We start from the raw sequence: 16,914 nt of genomic DNA on the forward strand, positions 1-16,914 counted from the left end.
CATGGGTCACAGGTTCTCCACACCTGTTCTACAGCCACAAATAGGCAGCAGCAGAAGGCTGCTATCCTAAGTAAGTCCTATTCTTTGAATACTTACTACTGTTTGCATCATTTTGCTGAAGTGAAACTGCACAAATTAAAAATAAAAAGCAAGAGAACAGCAGACAATTAAGGGTGAGAAGAAGAGGAGGAACATCCTTATAATTAAAACTGATTAAAGTGATGGCTTTGAGAAAACTCTGGAGGAGGTGGGAATATGGATCATCATCAATCTGGAAATGTTTAATTAAAGCCATTCCAAAGGAGTAGGGGAAGGGGGAGCACAAATACTTGCCCACCCTCTGTGTGGTGGAACATAAGTTGTGCATAGGGAAACAAGCCTGCTAAACTTGGCAGGTGTAGATGCTTGGCTGCAGTTTTGGGCATACTAAAAAGCAGGATGTAACTATTGGATTGCATTAAGAGTTTGAAAGCACATGAGCCCACTTATACCTGTACGGAATACCTTGGAATAACTGTACTGTGAGGTTTTCATACCTACCAAACATACCTGTTTCAACTATGCAGCTTTTCAGACAGCAAACCTTAACTTCAGTTCCTAAAGTACCTTGTAGAGCTACATGTAACCCCCTGCCCCCCAAAAAGTACCATGGTGGTTGGCTATCATCCTCCTTGGCATTAAATTCTTCCATTTTCTTCTACCTGAGCCTGTCTGTATATTGAAAAAATCTCTGGAGGTTCTTCCTTGTCTGCTAACACCTTCTGAGGTTAGGTAGGTGGGAAGAGGAGAGGGGGCCTTGTTAACAGTAGTAACAAATGATTCCTCTTACCAGGTGCCTAATTTACTATATTTTTGGCACCAGGTCAAAACCTGCTTACTCTCCCAAACTTTTTAATTTATCTGCATTGGTTTTTAACTTGACTTCGTGTGCTTTCATAACCTTTACTGTTTCAGTGTTTAGTTTATCTGCAGTTTTTAACATTACCCTTCTTTTATTATTTTATTATTTTAATTATTGGATTTTTGTCCTGCCCTTTCTCCTCAAGGAGTATGCAAGGCACCCTGGCAATAGAAACATTGAAGAGCAAACAGGGCACACACTTTTTAAAAAAATGAAATAAATGAAATAAAGAAAGGTTGGCGATTTATGGCTGAACTCAGCCCTATTTTGCAAAATGTACTGAGAACGGGCTGAGCTGCCTGTTTTGCTTCCAACAATGACTAAAGGATTTCAAAGAAGAGGGGAAGGATAAGAACCAGAACTTAATGAGGTAAGAGGCTGGAAGTTTTCATTCTGAAAAGGCAGAACACTATCTTATCTGAATAATATTTCAATACCATGTGGGGTTATGTCATTCAATTCCACCCTTGTTGCAGCAAAAAATTTCAGAGCAATGGTATCCTTAAGTGGAGCCTATAGGGTGACTTCATGGCTTCAACATCTAGCCTTATTTTTATTCATCCTACAACTTCCTGCTGTGGATAACAGATTGTCTGGTGAAGAATTTTGGGGAATAAAGACTCGAAACTATATTACAAGAAGAGGAGCTTACTGCAACCAATTTTCACCAAGTTACCCTTGAGGTAATTGGAGAGGAAATCTGGTGACAGCAGCATGTCAAGGAATGAAGGGAAGGGGGAAGTAAACCTAAGTCTCTCTTAAACACCACATGTTCCCTGTTTTGGCCTCCTTCCACATGCCATTACAAAGCCACTAAGCTGCATTTGGCAAGTGTAACTCTTCCTGTGTAGGTCTACATGGGAGGTCATTTTCAATAATGCTGATTTGGGAACCTTCTATAGGAGAGATCAACAGTACAGAGCAGGACCCTCTCAGTGATGGCCCCACCTCCGCTTGCTGATTTTTAGACACAACTGCTAAGCACCGCATGGTTGGAAAGGCCTTGTATAGCTAAGAGGAGGGGTATCTTCTTGATCATGATTTGCTACTGTTCTAGGTCTTGTTTTTTAAAGGAACTCTCTTTATACATATTTTTAAATTAGTGCTATCATCTCAATTTAAAAAAAAAAAAACTTGATCAACTGTATTGAGCCCTGGGTTGATCAAACAAGTGTGCATGCTGGGAAAAACAATGATATATCTATATATGTCTATATCTATAACACGCAAACTTCCTGATCAATCAAGGCATCTGTTTGTCCCACAAGCAAGACATGAGAGCAACATAGCCTTTTCCTATTGCTGCTCTCCAACTACAGTGGAACCTTGGGTTATGGCGGGGATCCCACCGTAACCCGAAAATGACGCACATCGAAGTGCCGCGTCTGCGCGATTTAGCACTTCTGTGCATGCGCGAGTGGCGAACCTGGAAGTAACCCATTTCGGTACTTCTGGGTTTGCCACGGAAGTTCACAGAGGTGGACGCAGAACGAGGTTTGCTGTAGTGGGAAATGAAAAAATGATTAAATGTTGCTGCCTTAATTTTTATTTTTTTGCTTTTGAGAGCCATTTTGAGCACAAATATTTTAGAGAAATAAGTTAAATCCCTAAAGCAATATTTTGATGTCAAGGTAAAACACCATGAAACAGGATCCCAGAATTCAACCTCATGTACAACTAACTTGGGCTGGATATTGATGCACAAAACAGTCACTTTTCTGAGCCAGGAAAATCTACTGCTCTGCCCTTATTTAAGGGAATGGCACATTCCTATGTACAGTTACTTGGGAGGAAGCTTTATTGGACACATAGAACTGTAGAGCTGGAAGGGACCATAAGGATCATCCAGCCCTCACTTCAGAGAAAAAACAGATGTATAGGATTGGGCACTGTATTATGCATGCTTAATATTAAATGTTAAGTGAATACATTTTGACCATCACAATACAACATTCACTTGTTTTCAGTAATTTTGATCATTTTCCAAGATACATTTCCTACATTAGCATTCCACAGCTGGTGCTCTCCCCTCCCCACGCTTAATTGTGGGGCTGTATTACCTCATCTGTACATCAAAATTTAAAAAATGAAACTTCTAGTACTTTTTCTACTTTGATTGCTTGCCAACTTCTAAATCTCTTCAGCCTCTGCTAATCACATGTTTAAAATTAGGCTTCTTAACAAGTTTAAATTTGGGCTCAGCAGTGCTCCAAGCTATCGCTTCCCCTTTCCATTCATCCCCCAAAACCACACCCCTGGAGAACTTTTCATGGTGACTTAATGCCTCTATTTCTGGGTTGGTTAATAACAAAACAACAAACACAAAACTACCCCCCCCCTCAAATCTAAAACATGAACAAAAGGTTTCATGGCACTGGACGTGTTTAAGACACGCGAAACACAGATTGTGCAATGTATAGAAACAAAAGAGCATTCTGAACCCTTTTAAAAAGTATCCCAACTTAACCATAGGACAAATAACTTAACTTTAGAACAAATAATTAGTTCCACCATGTAATGATTTATTTATTTAATTCATATGGCACGTAAAATTCACACCGCATACTTCACTATGTAAACAAAACTAAAAGCAAGCAAGCACAATCCTATATCCACCAATTCACAGCAGCAGAACATTTTCTGGGAAACTTTCCCATTCAAATTTTTCTGAGCACACACTTCACTGCTTTTGATAGTCAGCTGATGTGGGGGGGGGAGAAGAACTTGCATTTTAATTTTCAAAAGATGAGAAGCGCAAGATAAACGAATATAAAGATTAAGCCAAAATTTGCTTTGAAAGGAAAGGGTATTATATTGTATATAGTTACTAACTGAACAAAGAGCATTGATATTTTGCATGAGTAAAGCTTTCGTTTTGAAATTGCATTATGCTTCTCTTGTTAAAAGTTAGAAGACTAACCTTCCTGACATTAGCCACTTAAGACGATCCATTAAGGATTCACCGTTACTCAGACAAATATGACAAGATAAAGCATCAGAGAGATAACTCGGGCAGCCTAAGGTATTGTCTACTATTGCAAGTTCTCGGAAGTATCCTTCACTCTGAGAAGGCACATTTGTATGAAGCTCTCTGCAACAGGAACATGGTATTCCACTGGGGTCACAGTCAAAGAGAAATAAATATCCGAACCATTTAAACATGGGATCAGCAGTCTAAGAGATACTTTGCTATATATAGGAATAGAACAATTAGTAGAATATGGGTGTACCTCCATGAATGCCCCTTGCTAATTACCAGGAGCAGCACCAAAAGAGTCTGAAGGTGCAGCTTAACATAGAAAAAATTAATACATGAGAAATAAGGCAATTATTTTAATTATAATTCTTTTTCATTACAGACCACTGAGCACATTCCTCTGCAAGAGTTTCTCACTGATCCAATTTGGAATATAAAATTTCCTCTGCTATTTTCTACACCTTAAGGTTACATTTGAGGGCTACACGGCTGTAAAGGGTAGATCCTGTCAGGAGCAAGACAGCAGCAAATCACACTGAGTAAGTGAAGTTAACTATTTATTAGAAGAAATAGGATCCACACAGGAGTGCCAGGCCGAATGAGTACAGAAACTCTTCTTCAGTAGGCCTTGCCCTTCCAAGGCAACTGCGGAGACTGAAGGCCTAAGTGGGTTTTTCTCAAGCAATCTGAGACTGCACCTGCAGGTCTGTCTCTGCTCCTCCCACTTCATGCCTCTTTTGCTCCTGGGGAGACCAGGGGGGAGGGAGATCTTGTTGCAGCAGGAGAGGGGGACACCTGTGCTTCTTCAGCCACCTTATTGATCTCTGTCTCTTGGCCTCTCACATCCCACTTTCTTGGTTTCACTTCTATTTCTGATTCAAGACTACTCCTTGCCACAGACTCTCCCTCCTCACCAAGCCATGTTACCTCTTCAGCTTCCAACACCTCCTCCCCCTCAGTCTTCTCCCTCTGACCGCTCATTGTTGTCCCACCACCAATCCCCGGGCTCTGAGCCGTCTTCCCTTGGGGATGCTCAGGCTGGTTCCTTCCACCATTCCTCTGTATCCAACCAGTCCATGACAATACCTCAATATTTTCATTGGAGTCCGATTGTGTCTTTTTTGTAATGTCTGAAAAACATTAAGGAATCCAATGGCACCTAAGAAGCACACCTGAACATCACAATGGTTGCTCCTTTACATGCATTTGATGGGCTTTTTCAAACGCAGTTAAACCTTACAGAAATGACATGGTGGGTACCATAGTAGAAATACGGGGGAAATAGACCCTTAGGGACTAACCAGGTGTGGCTATCAGGTGCTGGAACTTCCCCAGCAGTGTCCAATAAGAACAACAACATTATGTGCGCTCATATTTTGAAAAGGGGGGAAAAAAACAATTGCCAGAAAGACAGGGGTTGCCAGCAGTCATATAGTCACCTGACTTCAGGTCCATGAAATATAATATGAAATGAGAACTACAAAAAAAAAATTTCTATTTTCGAAACTCCTATTTCTGTTTGTGTTGCTCATCAAGTCACTGGTACCTCTCCGATTTCCCTGACCTTCATACACTATCTTTTGCCCCTTGCATCCATATTTTATTTCATTTTTTACTGCAAATAGAAATAGAACTCTTATAATTCAAGTTATTATGTTTGGTGTTTCTTTGATACTGAAACCAAGAGCAAGAAGGAATGCAATATCCCTGAAGCTTATACAGAATTAGACGGTCGCCACAGTTTGGTGGAGAAACATGCCATTCTATTTTACAAGTCACAAGGGTAGGCTCAGAAGCAAAAGAATGCTAGAGTTCCTCTAGCTGCTCAGGAGTTTATTTTAAGCAAATGCTGCTTAACCCATACAAGCTGAAAACATTTATCATGGTGTCAGTGATGCATTTAAAATCATCATCATCCCTTCCCAATATTAGCTCACTCTTACTTGGAATAATCTACATTCTCCAGCAAGCAATTTTCTAAGAGTCGCTTTAGGATACAAACTGTGCTGTCCCTTTTGACTTGTCATTAGCACTTGTGTAAAACTGAAGGGAATCAGAGCAACAAAACCAAATCACACCACAAAAGGAGAACCTTAAAAGAAAAATCTCCAATAGTTTGTTTATGTAAAACACACGTAGCTTTTCCAAGCAGATGGAGACAAATTACTTTCAGGAGTAAACTGGTCTAAGACTGCAAACGAAAAATGTATCCAATGTCTAGTTTAAAGAAACTTGATAGATAGCAGTGGATCAGTAGTAGAACGAGTGGTTTAACTTTTTTTAGAAGGAGTAAGCTACACCCACTGAAACTTAGGCCCCAAAGCTGGGGGTGTAGGGGCAAATTGCCAATAAGAGGAGTAAAGGAAATGAATTGTGCACATTCCTCCCTTAGCTGCATGATCCATCTCAAACTCATTTATAGAATTTGCAGCTAGCTATTTCATTCATTCATTCATTCATTCATTCATTCATTCATTCATTTATATACTACCTCCTGCTCCAAGGAACTCAAGGTGGTGTTATGTGGTTCTCCCATCCCATTTTATCTTTGCAACAACCCTGTGAGGTAGGTTATGCTGAGGGAGAGTGACTGGCCCAAAGTCCCCTTGTGATCTTCTGCACAGGGTGGGGGATTTGAACCCTGGTCTCCCAGGTCAGGTTCTGGATCTAAGCTATGGATAGCACAGAGGTAAAGAGTTGCTGGTGATAATGTGAGTGTAGGCATCATGTTTTGTCCCCATGTACATCAGCACCTCTGCATGAGCGCAGCCCTGCTGAGAAATCAAAGGTGAGTGGGGCAGGAACACATCAAGGTCATCAAATATGAACCAACCCCCTACTAATTATGTTAGCCCCTTAATTCCATAGCCAGAGATATTGTTCTATATAGCAAGGATGGGGGACTGTGATCCTTCAGATGTTGCAGGACTGCAACTCCTAACAGCCCCAGTCAGTATGACCAATTGCTCGGGATGATGGAAGTTGTAGTCCAACAACTTTTGGAAGGTCACAGGGCTGATGTCCTTGCCCTGAAGGAAAGTAATACAAGTTAGCATTTAAAAATCAATCAAATGAGAAGGAGGAGGAGGAGGAGGTGGAGAAGTTCAGTAGAGATGAATAATTTTGCTAATAAATTCACAAAATTGCTTTCATGTTAAAAGAATCCTTTTCCTGCTAAGGTTTCAGTCTGGCCAGGAAGCCAACTGTGTGAAAGAAAAGCTATTAAGTTGCAAGGTGCACTTTTATAGTCAGTGGGTCACCAACACTTGTCTGGAAAGAGCAGGCTCTTTGATAAATCCTAATTTATAAAAGGCCAAAGTGCTTAGGATTCACACGGAATCACATTATGCTGCCATCTGTTATTTGCAACTGTTAGAGACAATGGATCATGCACTTTCCCCAGGCTAACTCACACTACATAGAGAGCGATGCAGGTAGTGTTTTGCTATACTAGCAAGAAGATTATTAGTACTCAGACACTTTAAATAAATCCAGGTTAATTGAGAACGAACAGTGCATCTGTTCCTGTCTGCTTTCAGACTACTTCGATTTTTCTGGTTTCTTGCAGTGAAGGAGCCCCCCCTCTCTCCCCACAATGCATAGAGAAAATGCTTTAGCATTATAGATGACTTTTCAGTGATTGTACATTATGTGTAATGCACACAATAGGTATTTGTTTGCAATGAACCGCTAAGCAGTGAGCCTCAGTTCAGCAACAGCCGCTGCCTAGTACCACAATTCAGTCACAGTCCGAGAAATCTATGATGTCAGTTGCTTTAATAGGCCAGGCTGACGTGCCTGGCACTGACTCCCAGACATGAAGCGCTTCTGGTTTCCATGGGGAGGATTGCTGACTGAGGTATTCCAACCACACTTCCTACCAGCATTCTCTAGACCAAGGCGTGCACACATACACATCTGAGCAAACATTGAACAGTATGACGTAACCCGACACCATAGGTGTTTTCAATGCCTTCCTTTTAAAAGCATCAGGTGTCCCAAATCCATTACAGATTGAAACAGCCATTCAATTCAAACAGTTCCTTCCCCGGTGGAATTAATATTTCTGGGATCCAAGGGCTGTATTTGGTCTCCTTTACCAATGATTTCGAAAGGTGGCTGGAGGAGAGTTGGGTTGCTACAACAATTTACAGACAGGGGAATCAACCCCAGTGAAGACAAAATTGTAAGGGGAGAGGAGAGGAGGCTATGCTTCAGAGAGTGAACAGAGGTAAAGGATAAGGCAGCCTCTCAAGTAACCTGGTCCCAACACACACACACACACACACACACACACACACACACACACACACACAGTGGTACCGTGGGTTAAGTACTTAATTCGTTCCGGAGGTCTGTTCTTAACTTGAAACTGTTATTAACCTGAAGCACCACTTTAGCTAATGGGGCCTCCCACTGCCGCCGCGCCACCGGAGCACGATTTCTGTTCTCATCCTGAAGCAAAGTTCTTAACCCGAGGTACTATTTCTGGGTTAGTGGAGTTTGTAACCTGAAGCGTATGTAACCTGAGGTACCACTGTATATATGACTTTATATTTGAGTAGCAGAATCTGGAACTTGGCCCAGGAGGAGACTAGCAAGTAAGGAGCTAGCAATGTAGCCGCTGCACTCTGCAACAGCTGCAGCCTCCAGATCAAGCTTAAGGGTAGCCCCACACAGATTACATTGCAGATATCCAACCTTGAAGTTCCCTGTGCGTGTGAGCCAAACTATCCTGATCTTAGCCATGAGGATCTTAGCCTCTAATGACAGAACTAGATGCAGGAATTCGCCCAAACTATGCACCTGTTCCTTCAGGTTGCTGTCAGAAACATACTTCAGAAAGGAGGAAATGTTATGCAGGAGTGTCTGATAACAAGGAGTAGAAAAGACAAATGATTCCAGGAAGAAACTTCAGGGTTTGTGAATGAAAGAACATGCATTGGTAGAAATGTGAGGAGCAGGCAAGGGAACTGAGCAGACTTATTAAAAGGAAAGGGGAAAAAAAAGAATTGGAGCAGTCTTGGGTTCAAAACATTCTGACACATCTGGGGTACACAGATGTACTAGGCTCTGAAGTAGAGGGGACAAATAGAAGGAAGGTCTCCAGCACTTTTCCAGAAATGAAAGAGCAGAAAAGTGGGTGCATTTGCTCCATTTTCCAATGTGACCACCCTGGAAACACTTGGAAGAAAGCAGGGACTATGTAAAAGCACACATATTCCTAGTTCACCCCCAGAAAACGGCAAGGGAGGTTGCGGGGAGGGGAAGAGTAGCCTCAAGGGCGTAATTTCTAGTTCTATAATTTTATGCCCAAAGTTGGAAATGACTATGGAGGAAGAGATAATGGAGAGGTAACACACCTACAGATTACATAATAGGGGATTATATTTAATAGCAGTGTTAAAGGCTTGAAAACACCATGGCAAGCAAACAGACAAATGTAGAAGCAAGATTGGCTGGTTTTCTTTTTCCAGGATTAAGACAATCCTAGCCAGCTGGAGCCCAGCTGTTGGGTCTCCCTCTTCCTCCCTCTTCCTCCCACACATGCACAGATCCTCCCTTCTTGTTCTTTTATGCTTGGCTGTTAAGTGATCCTTGCAGGAAGCAACCTTGGCTCACACAATTAGCTCCCTGCCAAGTTTTTGCCCTGACCCAAATATTATTCATTTGGCACAGTGATTACCCTCCTCTTCTCACTAGGAAGCTTCAGACCCAAAGCAATATACATGCATACGAATCTGCAGTGGAAGCACAGCGATGCTGAAATAAAACACCAAGTTCCTGTGTCCATAGCCAGCATCCCCCCCCCAAAGGTGGAAAGACTTGCCCCCTACTTAACATTCTGCCCTATAGCATTTTCTAAGCAGAAAAGCTTCAAGGTTCTAGCCTGCCTGGAAATCTATTGCTTAGGAATGCCAAACACCTGCCTAACCCCCCCCCCCCCCAAATTTTAAAATGCTGTCCATAAAACACCCCCCACCAATACATGTGTGGACAAACATCTGTCTTTATCCTATGACTGCTAAGCTTACTCAACAGTCTTTGGCAAGTGACTTTATCAAAAGCTTTTTGAAAGTCCAGATTACACAATGCCCACTAGATCACCCCTATGCTTATCATTTTTGCAGAAGCTATGCCAGCTCTTCTTCAGCAAGATTTGTTCTTAAATGCTTGGTACTTTTATTTTTAATTATGCTTTCCACAAGTTTTCCCAGAACAGACAAAGCACATCCAATTAGGATTGATGCCATTGCCAAGTGGTGCCTCCTACACCCAGCCTGGACAGCCCATTCAGCTGATAACGTCAAAAGCCACAAGACATCCAAGAGAATCAGCAGGGTTGTACTGCCCCCCCCTCTCAGCAAAGGTCATCCCATAGGGAACCCAAGGCAGCTTATTAACTTGCTTGCATTTTGGTGTAACAGGCTTCTGTTGCATGGGCAAATACGAATAATCAGAATTAATGATATGATTACCGGTGTACAGATAAATAGAAAGATGGCTATCATATCTCATCTCTGTCTCTTCTTATCCATGCTAAACATACCCAACTCCCTCCAAAGTTCCTCTAAGGCTTGGTTTCCAGACCCTTGATCATCTTGGTTGCCTTCTTCTGCACATGTTCCAGCTTCTCAATATCTTCCTTAAATTGTGGTGCCTAGAACTAGAGAGTACTCCAGGTATGGTCTGACCAAGGCAGAATAGAGTGGTACTATTACTACCCTTGATCTAGACACCATACCACAGTGTGCCCAAAGTAGTAGTCCAATCCTTTTAGAAACTAGCTCAGCCAACAATGATTCATTGCAGCTCAACTGCTTCACTCATCAAATCTGTGTACAAAGTAGCATTCAAGTTTAGCCAAGTATAGCTGCACAGGGGGAAACTTTGAAAATATTCAGAAAAGCAACATGTTAGGACATGTGCTGATCATGTTATTTCCACTGCACTCAGAGGCACTGTGCGTCTATCACTCTCCATACAACACAAAGAAGTAAGCTTTATTCTTTAGGGTTGTTTTTTTTATAATTAAAGAATAGCTAGGTTTCCCCCACCAATTTGAATAAAAACTAAAGAGTTTCAAGAAGTGCTGTAGGCAAGGTTAATGCCCTAACAGTAGTTCCAGCTACTCTGTAGTATGAAGGAATTGCAACACACCGTAGTGTGTTTCTTTGTAAACAAGGAATTGCAACACAATTGATGGCGGCACTCTTCATTGCAAAGAAGTAGGAAGAGAGCTAGATGCCTTGTGACAGAGCATGCCCCCATCTGGCAGAAAGCCCAGATACCATGGGATGGCTTCAAGCTTGTTCTCAAATTATGTTTGAGGGTTATAGTTAGGTCTGAACATTAAGAGTTTTAAAAGATTTAAGACCCAACATACAGAGAGATCTAGGAGATGGTTCTGGGAAAGAACTTCCTTCTCTTCCCCTCTAGCAGCTCTTAAGATAAAGAAGCCGATCACCTGGAGCTTGCTGTAGTCCCCACCACCACAGCAGTCAGATTTCAAGGCACTTGAATGCCACAATGGAAGAACCTGGACTTCACATGTAGCCACTTTGCACTCACTTTGAATAATACAGCAATAACCCACTTTGAGGGCTGTTGTTTTTCAGTCAAGCAGTATATAAACCGTACAAAATAAATTAAATAAAATGTTATTCCAAAGACAATTAAAGTAAGTTTGCTCAGGCTTATCCCAACTAGTTAACTCATCCATTTCATTTGGATTTTATGTATATTTTAAATAAATTTGGTTTTATATGTTAACATTTTATCTTCACTGGAATTTTAGACTTCAAGATCTTTACACAGGAAGTGGTCTGTGTATACATTACTTTAATTAAAACAAACAAACTGGGCAGCAATATTATCAATTCCTTTTTCCCTCTTCTGGATTTAGAACTTGTATCCCTTTAAAGTTTGTCACAAGACGCCTGCATGCAAGACACATATTCTCTCTCTCTCCTCTTCCTAGAGCAGCATCCATCAACCACAGGCACTGAACAGATCCATGTTGAAGCTCTACATGGGTATAATTTCTGCTTTTCTGAGGCAAGCAGAAAAAATGCATGACTGCTCTTTCAAGAGGTCAACCACACTCTTAAATCCCTAACATGGGCACACACAAGCCGGAAAATGCTTAAGTCAATCCACTCCATTTTCAACCTTGAGCTGGATCAGGAAACAAAGTTCAGTTCTTTCAGAAAGCATATTGAGTAGCAAGTGCTCCTTTAATCATTTCGTAACATGGTTAACTCCCTGACACAGAATTTTACTCTTTAATGATGACAGACTTGGCATCACTAACCCTGGGAAAAGACACTGTGTGCTGTCAAACAAGAGCAAACTCTTGCCTTTGAACTTCTGCAATATTTACTCTTTTGCATACATCCCATATATAAAAAAAAAAAAAATTTTTTTTCTTTCCAGTAGCACCTTAAAGACCAACTAAGTTAGTTCTTGGTATGAGCTTTCGTGTGCATGCACACTTCGTCAGATACACTGAAACAGAAGTTGCCAGATCCTTCTAAGAAGGATCTGGCAACTTCTGTTTCAGTGTATCTGACGAAGTGTGCATGCACACGAAAGCTCATACCAAGAACTAACTTAGTTGGTCTTTAAGGTGCTACTGGAAAGAAAAAAAAATTTTTTTTTTTGACTATGGCAGACCAACACGGCTACCATCCCATATATACTTCACGTTATGCACAATATTTTTGATCTTATTTCCACATGGGTATTTGAGTTATTATAGGTAGCGCTGGTCTTCTGTTTTTAATCATTCTAAACTGAACTGGGTAGAACCTCAATTTCTAGATTCCACTCATGGATTTGTATCTGCACCACAAAGCATCTCGGTAACTGTAGCAGAAGAAAACCAGCACTCACACAGCAATCATAACCAGGGGACTTCAGGAAAGGCCATGGCAATCAATGTTTTACAACTATTTTCTGCTGATGGTGTAGATGTGGTTTGGGAAGCAAAAGGAAAGAAATGTTACAAGTGGAATGTATGAAGAAACCACATAACAAATATACCACACCAGTAACTGCTTTGAATGAGTTCCCCGTAGTAATTGTATCATATAATGGAGGGGATTAAGATTCAGAAACTGAAGATAGGAAGAGAAAGTGCCTCTAATGTGGAAGGTGAAGTTGCTTTTTATACTACTCATCTGAATTGCACCTCTGCATTGCTTTTTAGTTTCCTTGCAGAATCACTAAATTCATAAATGAGTTGTTTGGGTGAGAGAGAGAGAGCACATTATGACAAACACAAGTAACATTATCAGATAGTGATCAAATTATAAAGGCCCTCAGAGGTACTCTTTAAATTGCAGTTAAAGTCTAATAGTCTCTCAAGAAAAAGCCTGCCAACTGATCCATAGAGCCATTGAGTGTACGTAGCAGGAAACTGGCCTCTGATTGCCCCACAATAGATGTACCAGTAACTCTGGCAAATTTCAGTACTGTAAAATGCTAATAGGATTTATTGTTGCCAGCTGTGTTCCTAAATACCACTTTTTATTTAAAGGTGGTCAACGTGGTGCCTTCCAGATGTTGTTGGACTACACTCCCATCACTCTTGACTGGCACTGATTGGAGTTATAGTCCAACAACATCTGGAGGACAATAGGTTGGGGAAGGCTACCCCAGGTCCCCGTCCCTTCAACCCCTACCCTATAATTATTTTTCCTTTATAAGGAGAGGAAAAAAGGATATATTTCACATATTGCTGAAAACAGGAGGTTACTATTTCAGAATGAGTGGGAGAGTTCATATGATCATAACTCAGTGTGGTAAGTCGTGCTATGAATGTCCTTCTAGCCCCTCCCTAAATGCAACTCTTCAATTAATTATAGTTTCCCATTTTGTCTGAACTATCGTTAACTATAATTAATGGAAGTCTTCCTGATCTGTTCACTTGCTTGCACAATGGGAGGATCAAAAGGGCTGCCTAGGTGATTCTGAGGCTCATTCCTATCTTGTCTTCTTAAGCAGAGACATGATTGCCCCAACACTCATTGTTGAAGCCAAGGGACGTTTTGGAACAGTGAAGAGGACAATGTTTTGATTAGAATTGCAGTCTTGACCCAGTTTTAGAAAGATATAAGAGAAAGGAAGCTTAAATGCAGCTAAGGAAATTTCAAATTATAGCTGTCACTTTATTTATTTATTTATTTTAAAACCCTGCACTGAAAAGGGGCCTGGCGAGCCTTGAACAGAGGGAGAAAGAGAAATGAAAAAAGTCCCCAGGAAAAGCAACAGACTGGCCACAACTATTTATTCCAGACAACAGGGAACTCTTAGAACTCGGCAGAAAGGGAAGGCATGCATGAACTTGCAGCGATGTCATAGGTTAGACTAAACAATAGTTGTTTACAAGAGAAAGTAAGTTTTTTAAAAAAATGATCCTGATTGGCATCCGTTCCAAGTCCACATGCTTATTCAGAAGCACGTAGCACTGCTGCCAGGAACAGGCATAAGTAGGCTATCATGTGGCTCAGTACATTTTCAGGCATGATGTAGTTGGGCACCTGATCTTTTTTCAAAACAACTTTGGAGGACTGTTTTGCATGAGACTTGTACCACTTTTCTCCAGCAGCTAATGAAGCTTTCCTAGTTAAAATCACGATTTAGCAGTTTATACTGGTGCGTATCATCAGCTTGTAGGAATAAGATACAGCTCCTTTTCTGCACTTATTTTGTTAAAGTAATAGTCACCTTTGCTGTCAATTTTGCTTTCCTTTGCCAAGCAACCAAAAAGCTGGCGTAATTGGTGGGCAACTCAGTCACCCTTTATTTTGCAGTTCAGAGCCAAAGCCACACTTACCAGCATAATGCACAGGGATTTCTATCTTCGGCCCTATGACGTAATGTCCCTCCTCCAGACTATGAGCTGTAATTGTGGTCCACTGTCGGCATGAATGAATCAAAAGGTACTCACTCTCCCTAAGACCTTCTATAGCTTCTCCTGCAAAAAAAAATAAAAAATGAGAGCAAACAATCAATACCATAATTAACATGTAGAATACTTTCAGATACCACATACAATGCTTGAGCTAATATATTATAGTATATTAGTATAGTGGCCAACTGGTGGATCTGTGAAATCCCAGGTGCAAATCTAATCTCTGCAATGAATTTAGTATGTGGTCTTAGGCAAACAGCTGTCTCAGCTTTTGGACTGCATCTGCACTGTGGGTCTACAGTGCCAAATTCTCACAGGGATACAGCAACATTTATTGAACTTAATGCAAACATATATATTACAATGATACTGTTACTTTTTAGTTCTGGCCTATTGTCACTGCCATTTCAGTGTCTGGCAAGCAGGGCAAATCCATCCATCTTCAATTTCCATTGAAATTCCTAATCTTTCCCTACTTTCTCCAAAGCAAAAAAAAGTGCAAGCTGTGCCTCTTTTATAGGTTTCAGGAATATTATAATGATCCTTGGATTGCTATGCTGTGTTCTGAAGCCAGCTTTTGATAGGTAAACAGTGATGTAGGGTGGAACATTTTCCATAATGACATCTCCCCCTCCCAGTTATATTTTTCTGTGCAGGGATCTTTTCCATTTTTAACCCCCCCCCCCATTTCATAAAAATTAATGCCATCAACAAAGGACCATGTCAAAGGCTGCTCCTGTTCCCATCACTGGAGTTGGGGGTGCAGTAATTGTGCCCCTCCACTAGTAAGGAGATGCCATTAAAACACCTGATCCTATGAGCTACTATGCCATCCACCTGAGCCATGTCTCTTCAGAAATTGTCTACTAGTCTTTTACTTCAAGGCTACTATTATTCTGGATCCACCTGAATGCACATTATATGCTGAAATAACCTATGTTAACACAGAAACCAGAATCATCTCGATAAATTATGGCAAAGTCATGCAAATTCCTAACTTTAGTTTGGAAGAAACAAAGTAGGCTGACACAGGCCTAATATAGTTGAAATTGTAACTTAGGCTGGAGCCAAACCCATATAATTGGAAACAAGCTATCCTGTCACAATGTTTTCTAATTCTTTTAATGTCTCTCTGTTGGAATGGGGCAGAATGGATCAAGATGTGTTAGTAGAACTGAGACCAAAAGAAATTTATTAATACTTCAATTTGGCACTGGTTTTCTGTAGACATGTTTTATGATTTCAGGAGGAAATTTACTGCATTTCCCATCCTCTCCCAACCCATCCCGAATTCCTGCTTTCTGATTCAAGCCAATCCTTTTGTTGTGAAACACCTACTGGTGCTATAGCACAGTGTAATTTAGATGCTTTGTAATCCCTCCTGTCTGGGAACCAGGTCACTGAATATTGCGCTTGTGGTGATTCTGCATGACTTGTACCTCCTTCCTACTCTGCCTTCTTGGGTGGCACACTTGTAAAGTGCAGTCCAGGGCAGACACCCATCTGCCTACACGTAAGCACACTTTCTCTGCTACAGGCAGTGGAAAAATCCAGAATATGAATACGAAGGAGAGTCACACTTTGCTACATGATTCTTCTCTTTGGATGCTAGGGAAGCACATCCAGTGAGGTTTTCCTTAATACCCAATATTCTTTCTGCAACCAGATTGGTGAAGTGTTTTTCTGCCCATAGAAAGAAGTATGCTGCCATGGCTCCTATGAATGCAGTTTCCCCAAGACAGTAATCTTCCCTATTGTTCAAATCTGATGAAACTTGCTAAGACAGCAGGACAATCAATAAGCATCATCATTAACTGACTTGTTTTGTTCCTCTCTGCCATGCATCTTTATTTCCTTTATTTTACCTTCAACCCTGGAAATGGTTTGAATGTGTTCCGCATTATTGTATGTGGAGCTAAACCAGATCTGGGCCTAGTTAAAACATGACAGGAGACCACCTAAGAACCTGTGCAATCTCAAAACTTTTAAAAGAAAAAGGAAGTTATTCAGACCACAAAATGCATCTGTTCAGACAGGCATTTTAGACGACGCCTGTAAGTGAGTTTGGCTATTTTTGATGCTGTTGGTGAACTGTTTTCATTGACACAGTATGATTTT

The 16,914-nt window shown here is 41.0% G+C and overlaps 1 protein-coding gene across 5 annotated transcripts in view; it reads right to left on the reverse strand.

Moving 5' to 3' along the window:
* Positions 1-16,914, reverse strand: part of GAREM1 (GRB2 associated regulator of MAPK1 subtype 1) — a 78,245-nt gene that overhangs the window by 43,187 nt on the left and 18,144 nt on the right. For all 5 annotated transcript variants that reach the window (XM_083622964.1, XM_083622961.1, XM_083622962.1 and 2 more), the window contains one exon: positions 14,719-14,859. In XM_083622964.1, coding sequence (XP_083479090.1) covers positions 14,719-14,724 — 6 coding nt within the window. In that variant the 5' untranslated portion in view covers positions 14,725-14,859. The remainder of the gene's footprint in view (positions 1-14,718; positions 14,860-16,914) is intronic.

This window comes from Podarcis filfolensis (genome assembly GCF_964270895.1).
Source record: "Podarcis filfolensis genome assembly, chromosome: 7".
Classification (NCBI taxonomy): Eukaryota; Metazoa; Chordata; class Lepidosauria; order Squamata; family Lacertidae; genus Podarcis; species Podarcis filfolensis.